Raw genomic sequence first — 21,470 nt, forward strand, 5'->3', positions numbered from 1 at the left:
AATAAATGCATGGTATGGGACATCTGACCCAAATTCTCTTTAGACTTTTTATCACAAGTTAAGAGAAATGTGAGTCTTTATACAAGTCAGTGTAAAAGAATGCAAGCTGCCTTTCTGTTATAAGCATAATTGATTTAAAAACTTAATAAAGGAAAGTTCGTTCGATGTTTTCTTCAACAGCAAAACTCATTAAAATGGTAAATAAGAGTACACGGCTAAGCAGGTCTTTGGAGGCACAAATATTTCTACTTCTGCTTCCCTTTCCCTTCACATTTAATTGTATTCTGAAGATATGATAATCTTTGTAATCCATTTATCTTGTTTAACTTCTGTTTTGGGGCCGTGCAATTACAGGGTTTATATGTGTATGGCATAGCCTAAAGAAGGGTTGTCAGAGATATGACCTGCAAGCCACATCTGACCTGTAGAGCCTTATTTTTGGGCCCATGGTATTTCCCATAGGTCTTGGACTGGACCTGGTATGGTGCATCCAGCACATGCCTGGACTGGCCCTGTGTGTTGGATTAGGCCAGATCTGGTATGTGCACTGCACACAGTGCAAACGGGACCAGTCTGCTGGTCCAGTTTGGCTTATTGACTGGCAACTCCTAGTCCCTGGCCTAAAGTGATGGACCAACTAAAAATAAAGAAATATCTGAGACATACAAGCTGTGTGTTTTGTTTTGTTTTAATCATGTTTTAAGTAGCAAAATGTGGGTCAGTCTTAATATTGATTCAATTGCTAGAAAATAGTGATGATGTATTTGAAAATTTACAAGAAGAACAATACACATCCCAGTAAATTGAAATAGTCTTTCTGGATTAATTCCCATGACAAAAAAAAAAAGTAATGTGTAAAATTATTTAAAAACTAAATTGCAGAATACCTGCTTCTTCTGCATCCTGTTGTTTAGTCTGCTATCTTTGTATAAGGGGTTTGTACAATAATGATACCTTTCTTACGTTTCATCATAAATTGAAGGGTCAAGCCCATTAACTAGCATTAGATTAAGTTAGAGAACAGTTATATTATTTCTAGTAGTTTAGCACCTTTGAAAAAGTCTAACTTTAATGACAAGCAGCACTTGGACAGTTTGGAATTGATGGGGGGAATCTCCTTATTCCTCTCTCTTTTTTTCTATGGCTATTTTAATATACTGCATGTTTGGTACAAATCACTATTCAGACTTCTCTGATACCTAGATAGATAGATAGACTGCTATCCAGGCATACAATGCTATCCAGAAGAAAATGTTTTCAGCTTTAGAATGTCCGTCTTTAGGATAGAGTTATAAAGCATGGTGTCCAGGGGTCGTGTGCAGGGGAATCGACCATCAAAAGAATGCCCTTTGAGGGGGAACATGGCTGAGTTTTAGTAATGGTGCTTTATAGGTTTTTTTCCTTTCCTCTGAAGGTTATATTTTATTAAGAGCTGGAACACAAAATTGCTGTTTGAAAATTATTGCTGCTGTGCTTATGAGGACTGTAAGTTTTCAGATCATTTAGAGCAAGGCTATACAACTTCTAAGCAGCTGGGAGGCTCATGCTGTGCTGGCCATACAACTTCGGCTCCATGCTGTGGGGGCCACATCAGTGGGGGCCGGGGGCCACAGGCCTGGGTGTTGTACCCCACTCCCTGTCTACCACTGCATCACGTGTCTGCGCATTCCTCCTGACAGATGACCTGCACAATTCTGGTCTTGCTTTTGGCTCTCAGGGCCTGATGCTGCACCACTATGCCCCACAAAAGCAGAAAGAATGTGAAAGTGGAAGGAGGAACCTGGAGACTCTGGTTGTTGTTGCAGCCTGATTTGGTGGGGGAGTCTAGCAGCTGGACAGGAACCTAGGAACCACAACTTATACCTTTGCGGTCCATCAATTGGACAGCCCTATTTTAGAGCAAGGGTTTCAAACATAGCCTGTAGAAGGAATGTCATTTTACACGTGGGCCTTCTAGAGGGGCTAGGAATTTGGGGGCAGGGTAAGTAGTGGCACAACCAAATCCCCAGGTACAGTGCCCCATTGGGGAATGTGTTGGCAGTCGGGGTGAGCAATAGCTGCGTTAACCCTTGTGGCACCCTGACCCTGGGTCTGGATCTGGCCCCTCTGGTGTGGATCCAAGCCCGAAGGCCAGGTAAATTTGATACTCTTGATCTAAAGTGTCACACACAAATCTATACTCTTTTCATGAGCCTTGTGAGTGTTGTTGTATTTATCAGTGAACACTAGCCAGTTCTATGCATGGGCTTGGTTAATTTTTTCTTTGATGTTTTCAAGCACTCTTTCCACGTGAATATAAGAATTGCCATTTATTGAGTCAGGCCATAGATCCATTTTGCCCAGCATCCTGTGTCGGAGAGACAGAGAGTGGATGTTGAAAGGCAGAGTGTGCGTATGACCGGGGTGGTTTTCCTACTGTTCCTCTCGTTTGCAGCCTCCAACATTTAAGGTCTAGGAAGTTCTGATTCAGAGACTGTATCTCTAACTCCTATGCTCACTAACTACTGCTGCTGCCAGTAGAATTTGGCTAATCCCTTATTGACTCTGGCTAAACTGTCCGCTTTTACAGTATCTAGTGGCAGTGAATTCCACACTTTAATTACATGCTGCATGGGGGGAAAAAAAACCCTTTTGTTAGTTTTAAAATAAAACCTACTAGTTTCGTTTTGTGACCCCTAGTTCTTGTGTTGAGACAGTGTAAAAAAGAAATCCGTTTTTACTTTCTCTTCACCATTTAGTGTTTTGTAAACCCTTATCAGGACCTCCCCCCCCCACCCCCCAGCATCTTTTTTCTAAACTGAATAGGCCTAGGCTCTTTAGTCTCTCCTGACATGGAAGCACCTTCATGTTGCTAATCATCCTTGTTGCCCTTCTCTGTACCTTCTCTAGTTCTTGTTTATTCCTTCTGAGGTGTGTGGACCAGAACTGGACACAGTATTCAAGGTGTAGATGCACCATGGATTTATGAAGGGGTATAATGATACTTAGTTTTGCTTATAATTCCATTCTTAATCCCTAATATTTTGTTTGCATTTTTGATGGCTACTAAGCCAATGTTTTTAACAGACTGTCCATAATGACTCCTGGATCTTTTCTATGTGGTAACAGCTAACACAGAGCCCTTCATAGTGTAGGTATGACTTTATTTCGAGGTCTCATTCTGCTAGTGATGATTACCCTTGTTTAATTGATTTAAATTGGGATGTGATCCCATGAGAAGGAAAAGTTGATCCCCAAAAAAGATAAGAAGCTGCTTAATATGAATGCTTTTGTGCATCTTGGTTAAGTGCTATTAAATGAAGTTAAGCTAAATATTTAATGTTATGGCCACACGTTCCTGTAATTTATTCTACATGGTTTAAATGTAATTACCATTTACGTTTCTCTTTGTATATAATGCAACAGTTTTTACAATTAATTGCACATAATTTGCATGTATACGTGCAGTTATTGTACATATTATGGAAGCATGCATTTTAAAAATTACAGTTTAAATCTGGCTTGCAGTTTTTCACACAATCAAAATATAGTGGCATTACAGTAATATATTAACTACATATTTCCTAGTTGCTAGTGCATGAGAAACAACATGAATGGTCTGACTTTTATCCATTTTATTAATGTCCAATTGTAATTGCCAGGACAATTAGGCTAAAAATTACAAGAAGGAATTCTGAATTAAGATTTTCATTAACATGACAGAACAGTCATTCAGTTTAATTGAAAGAAATAAGTTATCCAGGCTTTGCCACATAAGTTGTTTTCTGGTTATCTATATCTCAGGTGCCTTGAGCTGTATTTTGTATATTGTCTCAGAATTTGCTTGCATGTTTTACAAGTACAGGAATTGTTACAAGTAAGCTACATATACTGTTTGCAGCTTTTGAAGAATAATCTTTGCAAGGAAATTGATTAATTTCATATTCATTATGGGACTCTAAATATACAAAAAAGCAGCCGTTCTATTATTAGAATTTGATAGGTTTTTGCTTAAAAGCTGTGGATGTAATTTTTCAGTGCATTCATTAATATAGAACAAAAAACTATTAAATTGTTGCATTTAAAACATCAAATGTTGTTTTAATTAGATGTTTTTAAAGTGCCATTCAGCAAATTGCATTTGATACTTTTCAGAAAGATAAATAGCAAGTCCTAGTCCTAAAGAGTTTTGCAGTCTAAATGCTGCATTCGTGAGCGACAAATAGAAAGTTCACAAATATTAGGGAGGGCCGAGGGAAGGTTATAAAAAGTTTAAAAATAAGCTCCAGTAATTTTGGTATAAGTCATTGCCCTTATTTTTATCCTTTTTCTCTTTTTAGGATATTTTAACAGTTTAAGACTTGCATTTCATCAGAAGCACTAATGGATATTGACATGCCTTGGATAAAGTGGTGACCGCAGGACGCAATATTTGCTGTTTGCTGCAGAGGGGCTAAATTAACTCCACTCGGAGTTAAAAGCTAAAGCAGTGCAGGTATATCAAGATGACTGATCCTATGATGGATTTTTTTGATGATGCCAACCTTTTTAGTGAGACCTTAGAAGGTTTGTCAGATGATGCCTTTGTACAACCTGGGCCTGTTTCACTGGTTGATGAACTGAATTTGGGTGCAGAATTTGAGCCTTTGCACATAGACACATTGAATCATGTGCAAGATACTCAAGCTCAACAGAAGATGAGTGAATTTGAGCAGCTAAATCAGTACGATTCACTGAAACTTCACCAAGTAAATCAGTCATTCAACAGCCCAGCTGACAGTGTCTTATCACCACACTCTCAATTCAGTTGCTCACCAATCCATCCACCAAACCAATCCAATGGGATGTTTCCTGATGTTGCAGATGGTAGTCCTATGTGGGGTCATCAAACTGCCACAGCTATTCCAAATCAAAATGGATCCCCTTTTCACCCAGGACATTCTCAGACTATGCAGCAAAATAAAAGCTTTGTAGCACACCATGATTTTGCCTTATTTCAGGCCAATGAACAGCAGCATCAGTGTGCCTCACTACGTTCGCAACAAAGCAGAAACAATGCTAACGCAGGGCAAGACACTCTGAGTCAGCCAAAAAACTTCATGGAGGTTAATGTGTCTGCTTCACACAGGGTCAATGTTACCCACCCACCTCCAGTTGCTAATCCATCAGCTTCACAACAGCCTGTTTCTGTTAAACCATTTTCTCAGACTGCAACTGCTTCAATACATTTCTGTGGAAATCAAGAGGGAAATTTTGATGGACAGTCCCCATCCATGACTTCTTGTCCGGTCAATAATACCCAGCAGTTTTCTTATTCCTACTCTAACAACCACATTTCTTCTACCGGCCTTCTGCAGTCTTCTACAACTCTTTCTAGTAGCCAACGAACACATCCTTTATCTGATTTTACTGGAAGTGATGCCTTTACATCTCGAACAGGGACCAAACAAGAAACCACCGAGCACTTGTTGAATCCTAACACAACCTTAAATTCAAATAGTTTCCAAATGTTGCATTCAGCGCATCCTCAGGGCAACTTCAGTAGTTCAAAACTCTCTCCTGTGAACATTAGTTTTCCAGCTTCTACTGGTTCTTCTCAAATAAACCATTTCAGTGATCCTATAGAAAGCAATGGTTTTTCATCTTTGGATGAGAATTTACTTCATCAAGTTGAATCTCAAGGCGAACCATTTACAGGGCTTGATCCAGAGGACCTCCTCCAGGAAGATCTCCTTCCCCAGTTTGATGATTCAGCATTTGTTCAGGACAGTGCAAGCCACGTATTAGAACGTGACCTAGAACACCACGTTACTCCACAGCAAGTAACACAGTCATCTGATATTGCTCGGACACAGTCACAACAAAGTCATATGCATCCTTGGCATTCTTCAGTTTCTAATCAGCATGTTCACTGCAGAAATCGTGTAACCTTGCAAGGACAGGTATGTAGCACTTTTTGAGAGGTTTTAGTTTAATTGTTTCAGTGACTTTAATCATACTGGTAGGTATTCATGCCAACCCATAGGTAACTCAGTGTTTCTGAGCCATTTCTGGTCCTGGTGTATGAAAGAATAAAAGAATAAGTAATTCCTCTAGCTTTGAAAAGAGACTTTAAGTACCACAAGTTCCACCCTCCCCCAGTAAAACTCAACACTTAAATATAAATATTGGCTCTTAACACTGAATGTTTACAGTTCCTACGCCTCTCTAAATTGGTACTGTAAAACCAAGATACTTCATAGGGTTATGTTCTTTATCCCACCGTGAAGATCAGTTGTGCAGAAGTGCTGATGAAATGCAGCTGATCAAAGCAGTGTCCTTTGAAGTAAAAGCTGCAGCAGTCAGCCAAACAGCTTGTCTTAATTTGTTGGTAGGCTGCTGAACCACCGAGTTATGGGTGATATGAGTTCTACTGTATCAAATAGCTATATTTGGCTTTTATTGGCTATTTAAACATTTACATATTAATGTAAATACCAGAGAGAATTCATTTTATTGGCTACAGTTTTCATCTGGAGCAGACCGCATCTAAATGCTGTATCTTTTGCTTCAGTGAGAAGTCATTATATATAATCTGTGAAAAAATAATGTATAACTTTCCTTAATGTCATTAGTCTTTAAAATAAGCACAACTTTGACTTTTTTTTTAATGTGGTGTTTTTCATTTAGCATAGCATAAGCTAATACTTATTTTGGTGCATCTTGTGTGGTCAGTGTGACAAATGTCACACTGGGTAGTTTTGTGATTTTTTTTTTTTGGGGGGGGGTTGTTTTTATTGACTAGAAAGACCAGGATCTGCCTTGCATTATATCCAGTGACCTTATCTTCACCTTTTTACATGATCAAGCTTGTATCCTATCTTCCTCTCTTCAAATACTTGTAACCTAAAGTTATTTTTGCTTTAAAAATATGTCCACTTTAAAATGTTCTCAGTTCTATCTTGAGCAAAACTCCTGGTGCAACTATTCTGTGGGGGTGGGGAATGGTAATTTCTTAAGTGTCTTTAGCATTGAAGAAGCTAGGGAAAAAATCCTTGACTTGGTTACGTTTAATTATCAGAAACACTAAATTCAGTTATTTTGGCGCTTTCTACTGATCCTCTCCAGTGGATTCAGAGAGGAACATGAGGTTTCTTAGTTACTGATTGAATGGGTATATTGAGTCCACATGGAAGTGCTTTTCATAGCCAACTGTTTGTCAAATGTATATTTACCTTAAGGTAATGAAAACAACTGGGTAATATTATTTCCTGTCTGGTGGTTTGTTTTTTTGGTTTTTTTAGTCAGTTTCCTTGTACTTTTTGATATCAGGCTCTGAACAGTGTTCTTACAGGTTCTTTAGTTCTTTTTTCTGGTAGAAACGGGATAAACAAGACTTAAATGTATGTAAACCATCATAGTTCTGTTTGGTAACCCAATTTACTAGAAATCTGTCTCAGTTGTTGTGTACCAGCAGATGTGTACACTCACTTCTACTCACTCTAGAGCATCGTATGGGTGCTCTCTGCCTTAAAGTGTACTAATTTAAATAGTTCACACTGAGGTCAGTTGGTAGAAGTGAGTATACACCTTTGCAGCTACAGATCTTGACATGGGCTAGTAGTAGTAGTAGTAGTAGGCATCTGTCTGTCTCATGAGACAATAAATTTATGCTGAGTCAACCATATGTTTGCTGAAAATAATCCCTGCTTGAAAGACAAAGCAAAGCTGGAATGTTTCTTCCAGGGTGCAAAAACCTGAGCAGTGTGTATGGAGACACTGAACTGCCTACACACCTGTATCTATCTACCTCTGAGCATTGCTGGTTTAATCCAGAGGAAAGGCAGGTGCCAGTACGTTTGGGACCAACTTGGCTCCTGATAGTATCTGAGTCTTCTAAAACACAGATTTGTATCGCATCCAGTAATTACTTCATCAGGCTTACTGCTTTTGTTTGAATTAATAGCATGTCTTCTGGAGAGGTATGTGATCATTGAGAAAAGATGAATAGCTATATTGTTAGGTAAATTGTTCCATTTCCCCCCCCCCATCTGATTTTTATCTGACTTCAGGTTCCAACAATTGAATCTCTTTATGCCTGCCTTTCCACTATCAGAAATATGTTTCCTTGATAGGAACTTGTGCCTTTAAACACAATCTTTCCTTTCTTAAATATTTAAAATAGGTATGAGATTATGGCTCAATATATGCCGCATTTCCTGGAGTTAAATTGTGGTTTCTAAACTTCTTCCAATTTTTCAGCATCCTTTTTGAAGTCTAGACATCAGATATACTCTTAGTATTCTATTAATGGTCTCACTGATGTCATATATAGAGGTAATACAGCTTTCTTGTTCCTATTTGATACTTCCCTGCTTATTTTCAAGGATCATAGTTATTCTTCTGGCTTAAAGTTGATGCTTTTCAGGATACAGCCCTGCATCTTCTATGTGTGACGTACATTGTTTTTAGATGTATGATTTCATTTGACACTATTACTATATTTACCTGAATTCAAGATGGCTTTGAATTTAAGATGACCCCTTCAATAATCAGATTCTATACACGGATAATTATAACACATTTAGCAATTTTCTTTGTATAAAATCTAATTATTGGGGGGGGGTTATCTTAAACTTGTTCCCCACCCCAGCTGCTGCTGCAGGAAAAGCAGTGGCAAGGGGAAGGCAAGTGGTGGAACGGACCAAACAGCAGTGGGGGCAGGTGGCCTGTCCCCTCAACTGTGCCAGGTCCCATGCTACCATGTGCCTCCATGCTACACGGACTCCTGCCACCTCTTGTGACTGCATTTTCACTTGATATCCAATTCTAAAATGTGGCTTTGTTTTCTCCATGTTGAATGGGGGGAAAAGAGCTTGTCTTGGAATTGAGTAAATACAGTAAAATGCATGTTGTCAAGTGAACTCACTTTATTAAGTGAGGCAGATTAGTCACTGTAGTTGAATTGCCCCCTTATTTAGCACTCAGTTTTATTTTCCTGCATATTTTACCAGTTGTGATTTTGTATTTTCTGTACGATAGTTGAGAAAGATACTGAGTAGTATCCAGACAAAAATAAACACCTGTGGATCTCCACTAGAAGAACCCACATAGATTGTAAAAAGTAATTTTTATAAGTGCTGAATTATCAACCTATCTGTTAATCAGTTCTTAATTCTTAAGTTTGTTGTGTGCATATTGCTTATTTTTTTCAATGTCATGTCTGTGTACAAGTGCCGTTCATAGACATTTATCACCCAAACTTACAGGACTGGTTTGTAGTTACAGGTTTCCCTTGCTTTATGTGGGTTTTGTATGTGTGAATTTGCTCTTATCTGAGGACCCTTTTAATACCAAAAATTCATTGTATGTGAGGTATATTCACTCTTATGCGATTGGTGTGGTGGAAGCCCGCAGTCAGCTGCTTTGTGCAGTGCGTTCTGGGAGTGATGTGCACCAAAATATAGTCTGTGTGAATCTGTGCTCCTTACTCATTTTCTCCACCATGTGTTTCTGTAGTTGCCATCCCCATTATGGTAACATTCACCACCACCCTGTGCTCGTGTGTATTGTCTGCTGTTGGTGGGTACCAAAATTGTCTTGTAAAAGTGGTAGAAATGGGTCTGGGGGTCAGTACAGTCGAGGTCTTGGAACATATCCCTATTTCTTACATTGTGAAGTGGGTTCCATTTATGCAAATTCGAGTTGTGCATCGTCTTCTAGGAAAGCATGTACAGCATAAAGCAAGGGAAACCGTACAAAGACCCGTCTTTTATGAAAACATGTTTATTGGCATTTTTAAGCTAGTCATTAATTTTTTGGCTTATTACATGTCCATATCAGCCTTGGATGCTGGTATCTGAAAATCTTTGTCAACATAACTAGCGTCATCTTTTTTTAGTAGAGAAAGTTAAACTGTGTCAGGAGTACCTTTTTATAGCTTTTTTTTTTTTTTATATATTTAAACACAAAAAATGTGTGAAAAGTCATATAATGTAGTACTGTTTAATATCTTCATCAGCAATGGAGGTGTTGAAAGCATCTTGTCCAAATTTGCAGGTGACACTAAACTATGGGGAATAATAAACACATTGGAGGGCACATTGGAGGGCAGGGAGCAAATTCAGGCAGATTTGGACAGACTGAGGAAATGGGCAGATCAGAATAGGATGCAGTTCAACAAGGATAAATGCAAGGTGTTATACATAAGGAAGCAGCTCCCCAGTGATATTACTTTAGTCCATCCCTAATTTCTAACACTTGGAACATAGTTAACAGGAAGAAACACAAATAGAAGCACACCGCTGGGAATATAGAACCATGGGCTATATTGGTGAATCAGTAGCCATACAAAGAAAATAAATGAATATTTAGGATTATCTTTGAAAAAGCTATTTCCTAACAGCTGATAACAATGAGCTATTAACCTGGTTTTGATTATCTGAAAAAATAAAAGCATCTTCTTTACCTGTACCTAAAAATGGTCCCTGTAACTAAAGAATTCAGCTCATCAGGCGCCTTAAACATGTACAAAATGTAACCAGATACCAAGAAAATAGGTACCCTGTAAGTACATCACACTTATGTTTTCAACATTCTTATTTTAATCCTACTGAGAAAAGCCTCAAAAGTGCCCGATACCTCAGGGTAAGCTCATGCCTCCAGATTTCAACTGTTCATTAGATCCTCAAATTACAAAAAAACCAAAACAACCCAAAAGCAAACAAAAACAAACAACCACTTTTCTTTTATGGGCATGTTAGTGCATACCTGCCTACTGTATGGTAATACTGTACATACCTGCATTTTCTTCTGAAATCCTAACCAGCATTGAGATCCTGGATGCACGATTAAAGAGATCACAGGTATTGTACAGTTTATTAATGAGTTAATTGTGTAATATGTAATGTGGGGCCTGAGGTTCCTCTTTACATATAGGGGCGAATATGAGTGACCCATATAGATAGTTGGTTCCAGGTATGCCAGTGAGCCTAACTAGGGTAGGGGTAGGCAAAATACTGCCTACGGGCCAGATTTAGGATGCCAATTGCTGGCATGCCCCACTGTGCTTTGTGTAGGGCTGAGCCCAGCTCACCCTGACTCTGGCCAGCAAGTGTGGCTTCTCAGCTGCCAAGGTACTGCTTTGCTCCCCCTGTCTCCAGCAATTCCTCCTGCCCCTGCTGTGCCTCTGTGTAAGGGGGAAGCTGCAGCTGGGCAGCTCCTGCCCCAGTGCTCAGGGTTTCAGTTCCAGCTCCTGGCCGCCTTTCACCCACTCTACCCGCTCAAGGCAATGAGCAGCCACCTGTGAACAGCCAAGTGGGTGGAAAGCAACCTGGAACTGGAGCTGGAGCCCCATGCGTTGGGGCAGGAGTCTCCCAGTTGTGGCTTCCCTCCCACACAGATCAGTGCATCGCAGACAGAAGGAGGAACCTCTGGAAGTGGGGGAAGCTGAGTGGTACTGGGGTGGCTACAGCTGCACCAGGAGCAGCCCCTGGTGTGTGTGCGGGCTGGGGCTGTCAGTTGCAGGTGGAAGCAGGCTTGCCTCCATGCAGAATGCTGTGGAGGCAGCCATGGGCTGGATGAGGAGATAGACTACACCTGTACCTCCTGGGCAAGCTCTGCAGTACATGCCTCTGGCTGTCCGTCCCCCAACCTCTGGCCAGCTCCTGGAGCCTAGAGCGCAGGCAGCTCCCCACCTACATGCACTCCCCCAAAACACCACCTCACTTCCCCCACACACAATATACAAGAGTAAGACTTTATTTTGAGCTATTATGCAATCATCTCTATGTACACTACTCAAAAAAAAAAATAGACCTGAACAAAAATTATTTTTTAAATAAAATGAAGGTGTCATTGTAAATGTTTAATATTTTTTTAGTGTTTTTTTTTTAACTTTTTAATTTTTAAAAAAAATATATTTTAACGAGTGTGTGTGTGTGTGTGTGTGTGTGGCCCTCAACAGCTCACCAAAACTTAAGTGGCCCTTCAGCCAAAATAATTGTTAACCCCTGAGCTATAGCCTCTCTACACTTCAGTGTGTGGAAGACTTTTGGGAGAGTCAGGCCAAAGAAAAATTGAAGTTATTGGTTCTTTAGCTTTTTTTATCCTGCTCTGCAGAGGAAGATGTAAGGTTTACATGCTGATACAGTGATAAAGTTCAGTAATGACAGGCAACAGTCAGAATGCTGCTTAGAGTGTTTCTTAGATTAGACTAAACAAACTTCCTAATAATTATTTTTCTTAGCATGACAAAATGTACTTAGTTAAAAGAAAAATTAAGGGGTTGAGGTTTGTAAACCCCTGAACTCAATCATCTCATGGTTTCTGCTGCTCCAGGAGCCCCTGAACCATGAGATGATTGAGTTCACAATCCTGAGGAAAGGAAAGATGTAAAGCAGCAGAGTAAGGACCCTGGACTTCAGAAAAGCAGACTTTGAGTCACTCGGGGGAACTCTTGGGCAGGATCCCCTGGGAAGCCATTCTGAGGGGGCAAGGAGTCCAGGAAAGCTGGCTGTACTTTAAAGAAACGTTACTGAGGGCAGGAATAAACCATCTTGGTATGGCGGAAGACCAACTTGGCTTAGCGGGGAACTCTTCAGTAAACTAAATCACAAAAAGGAAGCTTATAAGAAGTGGAAACTTGGACAAACATTTAGGTGAAGCATAAGAGTATTGCTTGGTCATGCAGAGAAGGCCAAAGTGCAGTTGGAGTTGCAGCTAGCAAGAGATGTGAAGGGTAACAAGAGTTTCTACAGGTATGTCAGTAATAAGAGAAAGATCAGGGAAAGTGTGGATCCCTTTCTGAATGAGGGAGGCAACCTAGTGACAGAGGATGCAAAAAAGGCTGAAGTGCTCAATGACCTTTTCACCTCAATCTTTATAGGCAAGGTCAGCTCCCAGACTACTGCACCTGGCAGCACAGTTTGGAGAAGAAGAGAGCAGCCAGTGGTGGTAAAATAATAGGTAAGGGACTATTCAGAAAAACTGGACTTATACAAGTCCATGGGTCCAGACGGGATGCATCTGAGGGTGCTGAGGGAGTTGGCTGCTGTGATTGCAGAGCCGCTGGCTATAATCTTTGAAAATTCTTGGCAATCAGAAGAGGTCCTGGATGATTGCACCCAGGAAAGTATAGTGCCCATATTTAAGAAAGGGGAAAAAGGAGTATTCAGAGAACTATAGACTAGTCAGCCTCTGCTCAGTCCCTAGAAAAATCATGGAGCAAATCCTCAAGGAATCTATTTCTAAGCACTTGGAGAAGAAGGTGATTAGGAACAGTCGGCATGTATTGACCAAGGGCAAGTTATGCCTGATGAACCTGATTACCTTCTATTAGGGGTGCACTGATTAAAGATTTTTTTTTTTTTTTGGCTGAGACCGATGGCCACTTACTAACCAGTCTTACTGGCTGATATCTATCCGATTGCAGATATACAGCCCAGCAGCTTGGAAAGCAGCATCCAGTTCTTAAGTGTGTGGGAAGGAAGGGGTGTGTGGGGTGCAGATTGAAGTCTCCATGGTGAGGGAGAGGGTAGGGCTGCTGCCCACTCTGGCGCAGCCACCCTGCCAGGAAGAGGCTGGAGCAGCCCCTGGCCCCAGCCTGCCATTGCCCCATGGACAAATCCAGGTGGCATGTCCCATGCCTCTTTCCACTCCCATAGACTTACTTGCCAGATGCTGCTTTCCAAGCTGCCAGGGTGCATTCCTGGCTGCGTGTGTGTTGCAGCTGCCTGCATGCATGTGCGTTTATCAGTGACATTTATTGGCCACCTGGGCCAGAAAAGCCGATTGCCAGTAATGTCAATTTTACTTTTATCAGTGCCACTATGATATGGACTGATATATTGGTGCACCTCTACCTTCTATGATGAGATGTCTGGCTCTGTGGATACAGGGAGTACAGTGGATGTAGTATACTTTGATTATAGCAAGGCTTTTGATATGGTCTCCCACAGCATTCTTGCAGGTAAGCTAAGGAAGTATGGGCTGGATAAATGCACTGTGTAAGGTAGATAGAGAACTAGCTAGATCATTGGACTCGCAAGGTAGTAATCAATGGCTTGATCTCTAGTTGGAAACTGGGGTCAGTCCTGGGGCTGGTTTTGTTCAATGTCTTCAACAACTACCTGGAAGATGGCATAGAGTACAACTTCTGGAAGTTTGCAGATGGCACCAAGTTGGGGGTATGTAGTAGATGCATTGGAGGGGAGGGCTAGGATTCAGAGTGACCTAGACAAATTTGAGGATTGGCCCAAAAGAGATCTCATGAGGTTCAACAAGGACAAGTGCAAAGTCCTGCACTGAAGATGGAATGATCCCATGCACTGGTACAGGCTGGGGACTGACTGGGCAGCAGCTCTGCAAAAAAGGGCCTGGCTATTACAGTGGACATAAAGCTGAATCTGAGACAACTATCTGCCCTTATTGCCAAGAAGGCTAACTGCATGCTGGGCTGCACCGGTAGAAGTGTTGCCAGCAGAACAAGGAACTATTACCAACAGGCTAATGGAGTGCAGCATTCTCAGAGATAGCCAACGTGGCTTTGTTGCAGGTAGGTCTTGCCTGACCAACCTCATTTCCTTCTATGACCAGGTGATGGATTACTTGGACAAAGGAGAAGAGTTTGTCATATATTTAGATTTCAAAAAAGCCTTTGACTTGGCCTCCCATGAAGTTCTCATGGTAAAACTGGGGAACTGTGGCCTCAACAACCTCACGGTCTGATGGCTGGGCAACTGGCTCCATGGTCGGACCCAGAGAGTAATAGTTGACGGAACAGAGTCAACATGGCGCATGGTGACCAGTGGCATCTCCCAGGGCTCAGTACTCTTTAATATATTCATAAATTATCTGTATTCGGGTGTTGGAAGTAGACTAGCTAAGTTCACAGATGACACCAAATTATGGGGAAGTGCATGCAGTCATGCTAGAGGATAGGCTGGCGATATCAGGCTGACCAGGGCAGGTTCACAAGGTGGGCAGATCAAAACCTGATGACATTCAACACAGAGAAATGCAAGGTGCTCCACCTTGGGTGAAAGAACACACAACTTATAGGCTTGGCAGCATTACACTCACTAGCACCATGACTGAAAGAGACTTGGGGGTCATGATTGATCACAAGATGAACATGAGCCACCAGTGTGATACTGCAGCTGCCAAAGCATATGAAACTCTGCCTTACATACATCTCAAGCAAGACCCAAGAAGTCATCCTCCTGCTTTACTTGGCCTTGGTGAGGCCGCAGCTGGAGTACTGCATCCAGTTCTGGGGTCTACACTTTAGAAAGGACATGGAGAAGCTTGAGAGAGTCCAGAGAAAAGCCATGTGCATGATTAGAGGTCTAGAGAGCAGGCCTTATGAGGAGAGGCTGAGCAGCATGGGACTTTTCAGCCTGGAAGAGCGAAGGCTCAGGGTTGACTTGGTGGCAGCCTATAAGTATATCAAGGGTGTGCATCAGGAACTAGAAGAACATCGGTTCACCAGGGCATCCCAAGAGAAGACAAGGTCTTAATGGTCACAAACTGCTGGAAGACTGTTTTAAACTGGACACAAGGAAAAACTTCTTTACTGTCTGAGTCTCCAGCGTCTGGAATAGACTCCCCCTTAGAAGTGGTGCAAGCACCTACTTTGTATATCTTCAAGAAATGCCTGGGAGCTTATCTTGCTGGGGTGATCTGCCCCCAGCTGACTTCCTGCCCTTTGAGCAGGGGGCTGGACCCAGTGATCTTTCGGGGTCCCTTCCAGGCTAATGTCAATGAAATGGGGCAAATGGACAGTAATTCATGGCTGCCAGTTCTCCCTGGTGCTACAAACAGCATGAATGTATTGAAGTTAACCCGTTCACAGCCACTAATAAATAAACAGCTTTTGGCTGGAGAGCTGATGATTGAGGGTGAATGAGCTGCTGCTGAATGGTGCAGTCTGTAGTATCTTGATGAGGCTTTTGGTGTAGAAACAATGCTTGTACTTGTAATAAAGAAGTATTTCCAGCAATGGTGCCCAAACTTCTGTCCCCACAGGCCAGATGAGTAGTGTGAGGACAATCCACAGGCCAGATTCCACACAAGGTCAGCATGTCAGTCGATGGGCTCTGTGCCATGTACACGGAACCTGTGTGTCTGGATCTGGCTGTGAGTTGGCATACAGAACCCATTATCTGACCCGTGGGGCTCTCCCATGGGTCTGGAAAATTGGCAGCTGGAGTGTGGCCGTCACTGCTTCCCTGCTGCCAAATTTCCAGACTCTTGAAGAGCCCTGTGGGCTCATGACAGCCCTATACACAGGTTGAGGGTTGAGCACTGTCATACAGTAAAAAAGTAATAGTCTTGCTACTGCCCTTGCAAGGGTCTGTGGCCTGGCTTTGTTGCCGTCCTGCTATACCGGGAAGTTCTTGCTGCTTCACCCAAATGGTCTCCTGGTATGTCAGCCTTCCTGGATGCTCTGTTTCCAGGGGGGTACTCTTACACAGTTGGCCATGACTGAAAAATCTTATTTCTACATTCTGTCTCCCAAAAACAAGGTGTGTGTTTTATTTGCAGGTTTGTGATGTATAAGCGAATACTCCATAAAATACAAGGACAGAGAAAAATTTTAAATAATTCTGAACAGTTGGTACTGTCAGTAAGATGGAGTAAAGTGGCAATATAATTGCTTACTTGTTCTTATTTAGTTCTTGCTCTAATTTGAGATGGAAAGGCGCACAGTGTCTGAGATCAAAGGGAGAATAATAGCTTTCTACGTAAGGGGGATGTGGAATGTAGATGCTTTCCAAAATTGCAGTTCACCTTACCATTTTTGACACCAATCAAGTCGATAAAAATACTCCCTTTTGTAGCACACTTTATCATTTGTTTTTGGGTTAGTTGCTTGATATTTGCTACTTCATTATTTCAGGCTCTGCTTATGTTCGTACTAAGATTTAATTTTGCATTCCTTTTGTAACAACATCTGTAAAGGAGAAAAATGCTGTTAATGCTGTTATAAAGAAGCATGCATGCATTTGTAGATTTCATAGTGGCTTGATCAGCTAAAACAATGAAGTAGATGAATATTTTTATGTTCGTTTTTAGTAACAAATGAAGCCTAAGGTCACAGACGACAGCCTACAACTGCTGATTTTTGTCACTTCCATCAGCTCTCTTTTAGCAGAAAGACCCCCCTAATCTGGAGACATGTGGAATGGCAGCCAGTGGTGAAATATAATCCTACCTACTACTCTGTGTACTGTACTGCGAAGGGAACAAAGTTCTGAGTTCCCTGTCAGGAAACCAAGTAACAGAAACCAGAGTTGCTAACAGTAGCTTTCAGGCTATTGGCCTCCTGTGAGCATACTTAAGGGTGAAGGGTGAACAGGAAGTGGATTCTAGGAAACGTGGGGGTGGTATGGTGAGAAATTCATAGATTGGTGCAGTGTGCAAGGAGCATGTGGGATCCAGGCCAGAATGAACAGTAGGTTTAACACTTTTCCCTCCTGGTGCTGAGGCTTATTACCCTTGTGCACTTAGGATCTTCTTCAGTACTCCAGTCTTTCACAGACACAGCAGTTGCAATGTAACTTTTTTAAATTTTGATGTACTTGGAGTGAAGTTTCTGAGACCTGCATACCATTTAGCTTTTTTACAGTGAAGACAAAGTTGTATTAAAGCACTTGAACCCTGTCAGCTTTGTGTGCACTCTTTGGAACCCTGGAAAGAAACATAAAATCAACTATTTTTGCACAATATACAGTGTATGTATACTATATGGCCATTCGTATATAATATGGGTTTTAGTTAATTTTTGAAGGAAATATAGTCTGCATTATTAAATAAATGGGTTAATGTAATGTTTACCTCAAAATAACTGGAAAAAAACTTTGAGAGAAAATAATTATTCAGATTTTTTTAAAGAAGCATGTTAAATGTTTTCTTACCAACTTAATAGTAAAAATACATTATTTTGTGACATTTTAAGTGTTTTCAAGTTTTTGAGAGACCATGCAGTCCTAAAAAAGATTCATGTTTTCTTTTTTTTTACTATTTTGTAAAATGTAAGGTCCTAGGAAAGCTTATTTTATGATATACTTGAGATCCTGGACTAGGGGCTGATGGGATTTGGAGCAAGGCTTCTGTTTCATGCTTAAATAGTGTTTAGATGATATGCCCATGTGCATCGCCTGTTTTTCACAGAACTGTCTTGCTTTGAGTATTGAGAAAACTATCAGTAATCTTAATTACTTTAAGCTGACTTAATCATTTGTTGGTGGCGGATAGCATACTTTTGGGGGGCATGCTATGATTTCTTTTCACTTGATGTCTTTGTTTTGCAAGTTATGTTATTAACTGTAGCTTAGATGGAGACTTATTTTAAAATATAAATAAGTAAATAAATCCCTTGCTGTAAGTTTCTGAATAAAACTGCATAGTTTAATTCATATTAGGGGAAAAAAGTCCTTCATATGGTTCAACATAAGAATAAAGTATGGTTTAGAGCAGTTTTGTTTCTGTAGCTTTCCTTGCAGTATAAAATAAGTGTAATTAAAACATATAATTTAGGATATTTGGGGTGCACTTTTTTGAGTGTGCAGCAAGTAGAGTAATGCAATAAAATCTTTTATCAAATTTAGTGATTTGTTATCATGCATTTCTTTCATTATAGATCCATATAATAGAGTGCAAAATGAAATTATTTGGAAAAAATAAAGGTGGTAGGCTTTGCTTTGCTTTCATACTTTTGCCTAAAACAAGGATTCTAATCCGCAGATTTTGAGCTTCAATTCCATTCAAAACTATTTTGGGTCAATGAGTGTTTTACTAGATTTTCTGATGGGCAATATATTTACATTTCTTAACACTTTAATAAACACAGTCAAACTACAGAAAGAGAGGTTTTCAGTGTTTTAATTGTGTTTAGCATTTTAAAAAGATTCTTTCAATACTTTTTCTCTGTAATAAACATTTTTCATGGAATATAATGCTATTGTTAATGGCCTGGTCATGGGTATTAATAGAGGGTAACTCAGAGTAAAAATCTTTTAAGGAAGTTTTTATTTATATAAGCTACACAGTATCAATACATGTCAGTGAAATGGGTCGCAGTGGAAGTTATCTTAATTTTTCAATTTTCTTTTCTAGGTACAAGTCAGATCCTTAACTTTAGAATTAATATTTAATATAGTCATAGATTTTAGATTTATACAGATGCCTACACATTTTTATACTACCTGAAAAACAAAATGTGCTTTTATGGTTATGAGCATGAGCTCTTTGCTTTACTGGCTGTCTTGTTTCTAAGGAACAGATGATGCTACAATTGCAAATTGTCATGCTGTTCTTGAAAAATGTGTAAAGTTTGTAGATAACATTTTTGGTGGGATATAGATTGTATGTTGTGTGTGTTGATGATCACATATCTTCATATATAAGTCTGGATATCCCCCTCTGATGGTAATATACAACATGGCTACATAAGAGAGAGAAACACAGCCTTCTTTAGCCTTTGGCTGGATTAGTAGCTACATCTCCTTTGATTTACAGCACCCAGGTACTTAGAATTCTGGAGCCACTGGATCCATGCAGATTAGCATCTGGTTACTGTCTCTTTGTCCATGGTGCATAGATATCTCTGTAAACTTACTTTGTTCTTAAACTAGTGCCAGTCCATAGATGAGGTTTTGGAGCTCAGTTTTCTAAACCTGGGGTAAAACCCATGTTTTAGAAAAGTACATAATAAACAATGATGCATTTCCTCCAATACCTAAGGTATACCCAGTGAGCAAAGTCAGAAAGGAAAGTTGTACTTTCTTGGTTTATACATTTGTCACAATTAAAAGTTCAGTTTCTCTCTCTCTTTCATATATTTTAAGCAGGAAAGGAAAACCCATGATTTTGAATTTTTTTCCTGCTTTACTGGGAACAAGTATATTACAATCTTTTTTGCGTGGGTCATCTTTTATCCAGCTTCTGGCACCATATGGTCCAGTATTACATTTGGCCTCATTGTTTTTACTAAGCAACATTTGCAGTGATTTTAGAATTTGGCCCTTTATTGTTCGTATAGCATATGAAAGTTTGTTATGTAGTTTACAAATACATAATAAAATCAGACCCAATAGTTCCCTTTTCATTATTTGTGTTTTATCATTTCTTTTCTATTTTTCAAAATATTTTTCTCTCCCCTGTTGCTTTGTTAAAAGACCCATACAAAGTAGAGAGTAATCAGTAAAAGTTAGTATATACTAAGTGCAATTAAATATACAAAATAAAGACATGAAGTGAAAGTGAAGCTTGTTATAGTTTTTGTCCTATGATTAAACACTTAGACATAAGATGACTTTCTAAACTGGTGTTATGCTTTTTAGTTTAACAAAAGTCTATCACATATAGTTTCTAAACTTAATCCAAATGTACATACTGTCTCCATCTTTGAAATTCAGAAATAGTTAAGTGCAAATGAAGTATTTCTATTACTTTTATTTATGAAACTATAATAATTCTGCAGACATCATAGAGTTAAGAAACATTTTGAAATCAGAAATTGCCCAGAAAGAAAAGTATAAATAATATTCGAGAGGCAAGGATGCCTTGAGGTGATATCTTTTTTGGACCAACTGTATAGTTGGGATACAGTTAGGGTTTCAAATACAAGGTGTTGTTCATCAGGTCATTTTTCCTGACACAGAATATTTTGCATTTGATAGCTTGTCTAACTCTGACCTACCTCCACATTTCGGATAATAAAAGTTATTACCACTCCCCACCTCCCCGCCCTCATGAAATCTTTGCCTCTTGCAGAATTCCTGGACCAACATGGCTACATCACACTAACACCATAATAGTCAAGTCAGATGCATGGTACCATGTAATTAAATGTGTTCTGCTAATACACCTCTTTCCCCTTTCCCTTGCCTTAGTAGTATTTTTCTGGAAAATATTATTTTACAGTGTTTGCTAGCTTCACAGAAAATCACTCTTCATAGCCCTCAACTTACAGGATTTATTAAATTGATACTAGTTACTGTTACTATTGATTCATCTTTGTGTACACAACTAAGGTGTTTCTTTTTTGTTTGTTTGCTTGTTTGTTTTGTTTTTTGTTGCTATTGTTGAGCTTACTCTAACCAGTTGTAATACTTTTTAAGAATCCTGAGTTTTAATCTCAAAACATGTTGAGCCTGTTTCAGTTATCAGGCATAATTAGGTGATCCTATTTGTTTTTAGCAAATTTGTTTGTTTTCCTGTTCTTTAAAAGATTATTGTGTGGTTTAGCTTTTATTTTCAATATCTTTTTCTGTGTTAATTACAGGATCCAGCAAATGATGGTAATAAATGTCTTTAGAATTCCTGTGATAAATACTATGCCAAATATAATAGTGATACAGATTCAAAAAATAATTAGCAGATGGCAAGCATAGGAAGGAGTTTTCTGGCTAGACAGATCTACAGCAGCTACATTGCAAATGCCAATACAATTAAACTAGTTGCCAAATTAAAATAATTTTCAAATTGGTATAGCAGAAAAGGTACAA

General features: G+C 39.8%; 1 protein-coding gene across 11 annotated transcripts in view; it reads left to right on the top strand.

Moving 5' to 3' along the window:
- CHD9 (chromodomain helicase DNA binding protein 9) overlaps positions 1-21,470 on the top strand; it is a 204,980-nt gene that overhangs the window by 17,153 nt on the left and 166,357 nt on the right. For 9 of the 11 annotated variants that reach the window (XM_090061866.1, XM_090061871.1, XM_090061872.1 and 6 more), the window contains one exon: positions 4,320-5,921. The exons of the other annotated variants lie outside the window; for them this stretch is intronic. In XM_090061866.1, the coding sequence (XP_089917992.1) occupies positions 4,485-5,921 (1,437 nt within the window). In that variant the 5' untranslated portion in view covers positions 4,320-4,484. The remainder of the gene's footprint in view (positions 1-4,319; positions 5,922-21,470) is intronic. 11 annotated transcript variants of the gene reach the window in all.

Source organism: Crocodylus siamensis, chromosome 9 (assembly GCF_052110815.1).
Source record: "Crocodylus siamensis isolate JL-2025a chromosome 9, ASM5211081v1, whole genome shotgun sequence".
NCBI lineage: Eukaryota > Metazoa > Chordata > Crocodylia > Crocodylidae > Crocodylus > Crocodylus siamensis.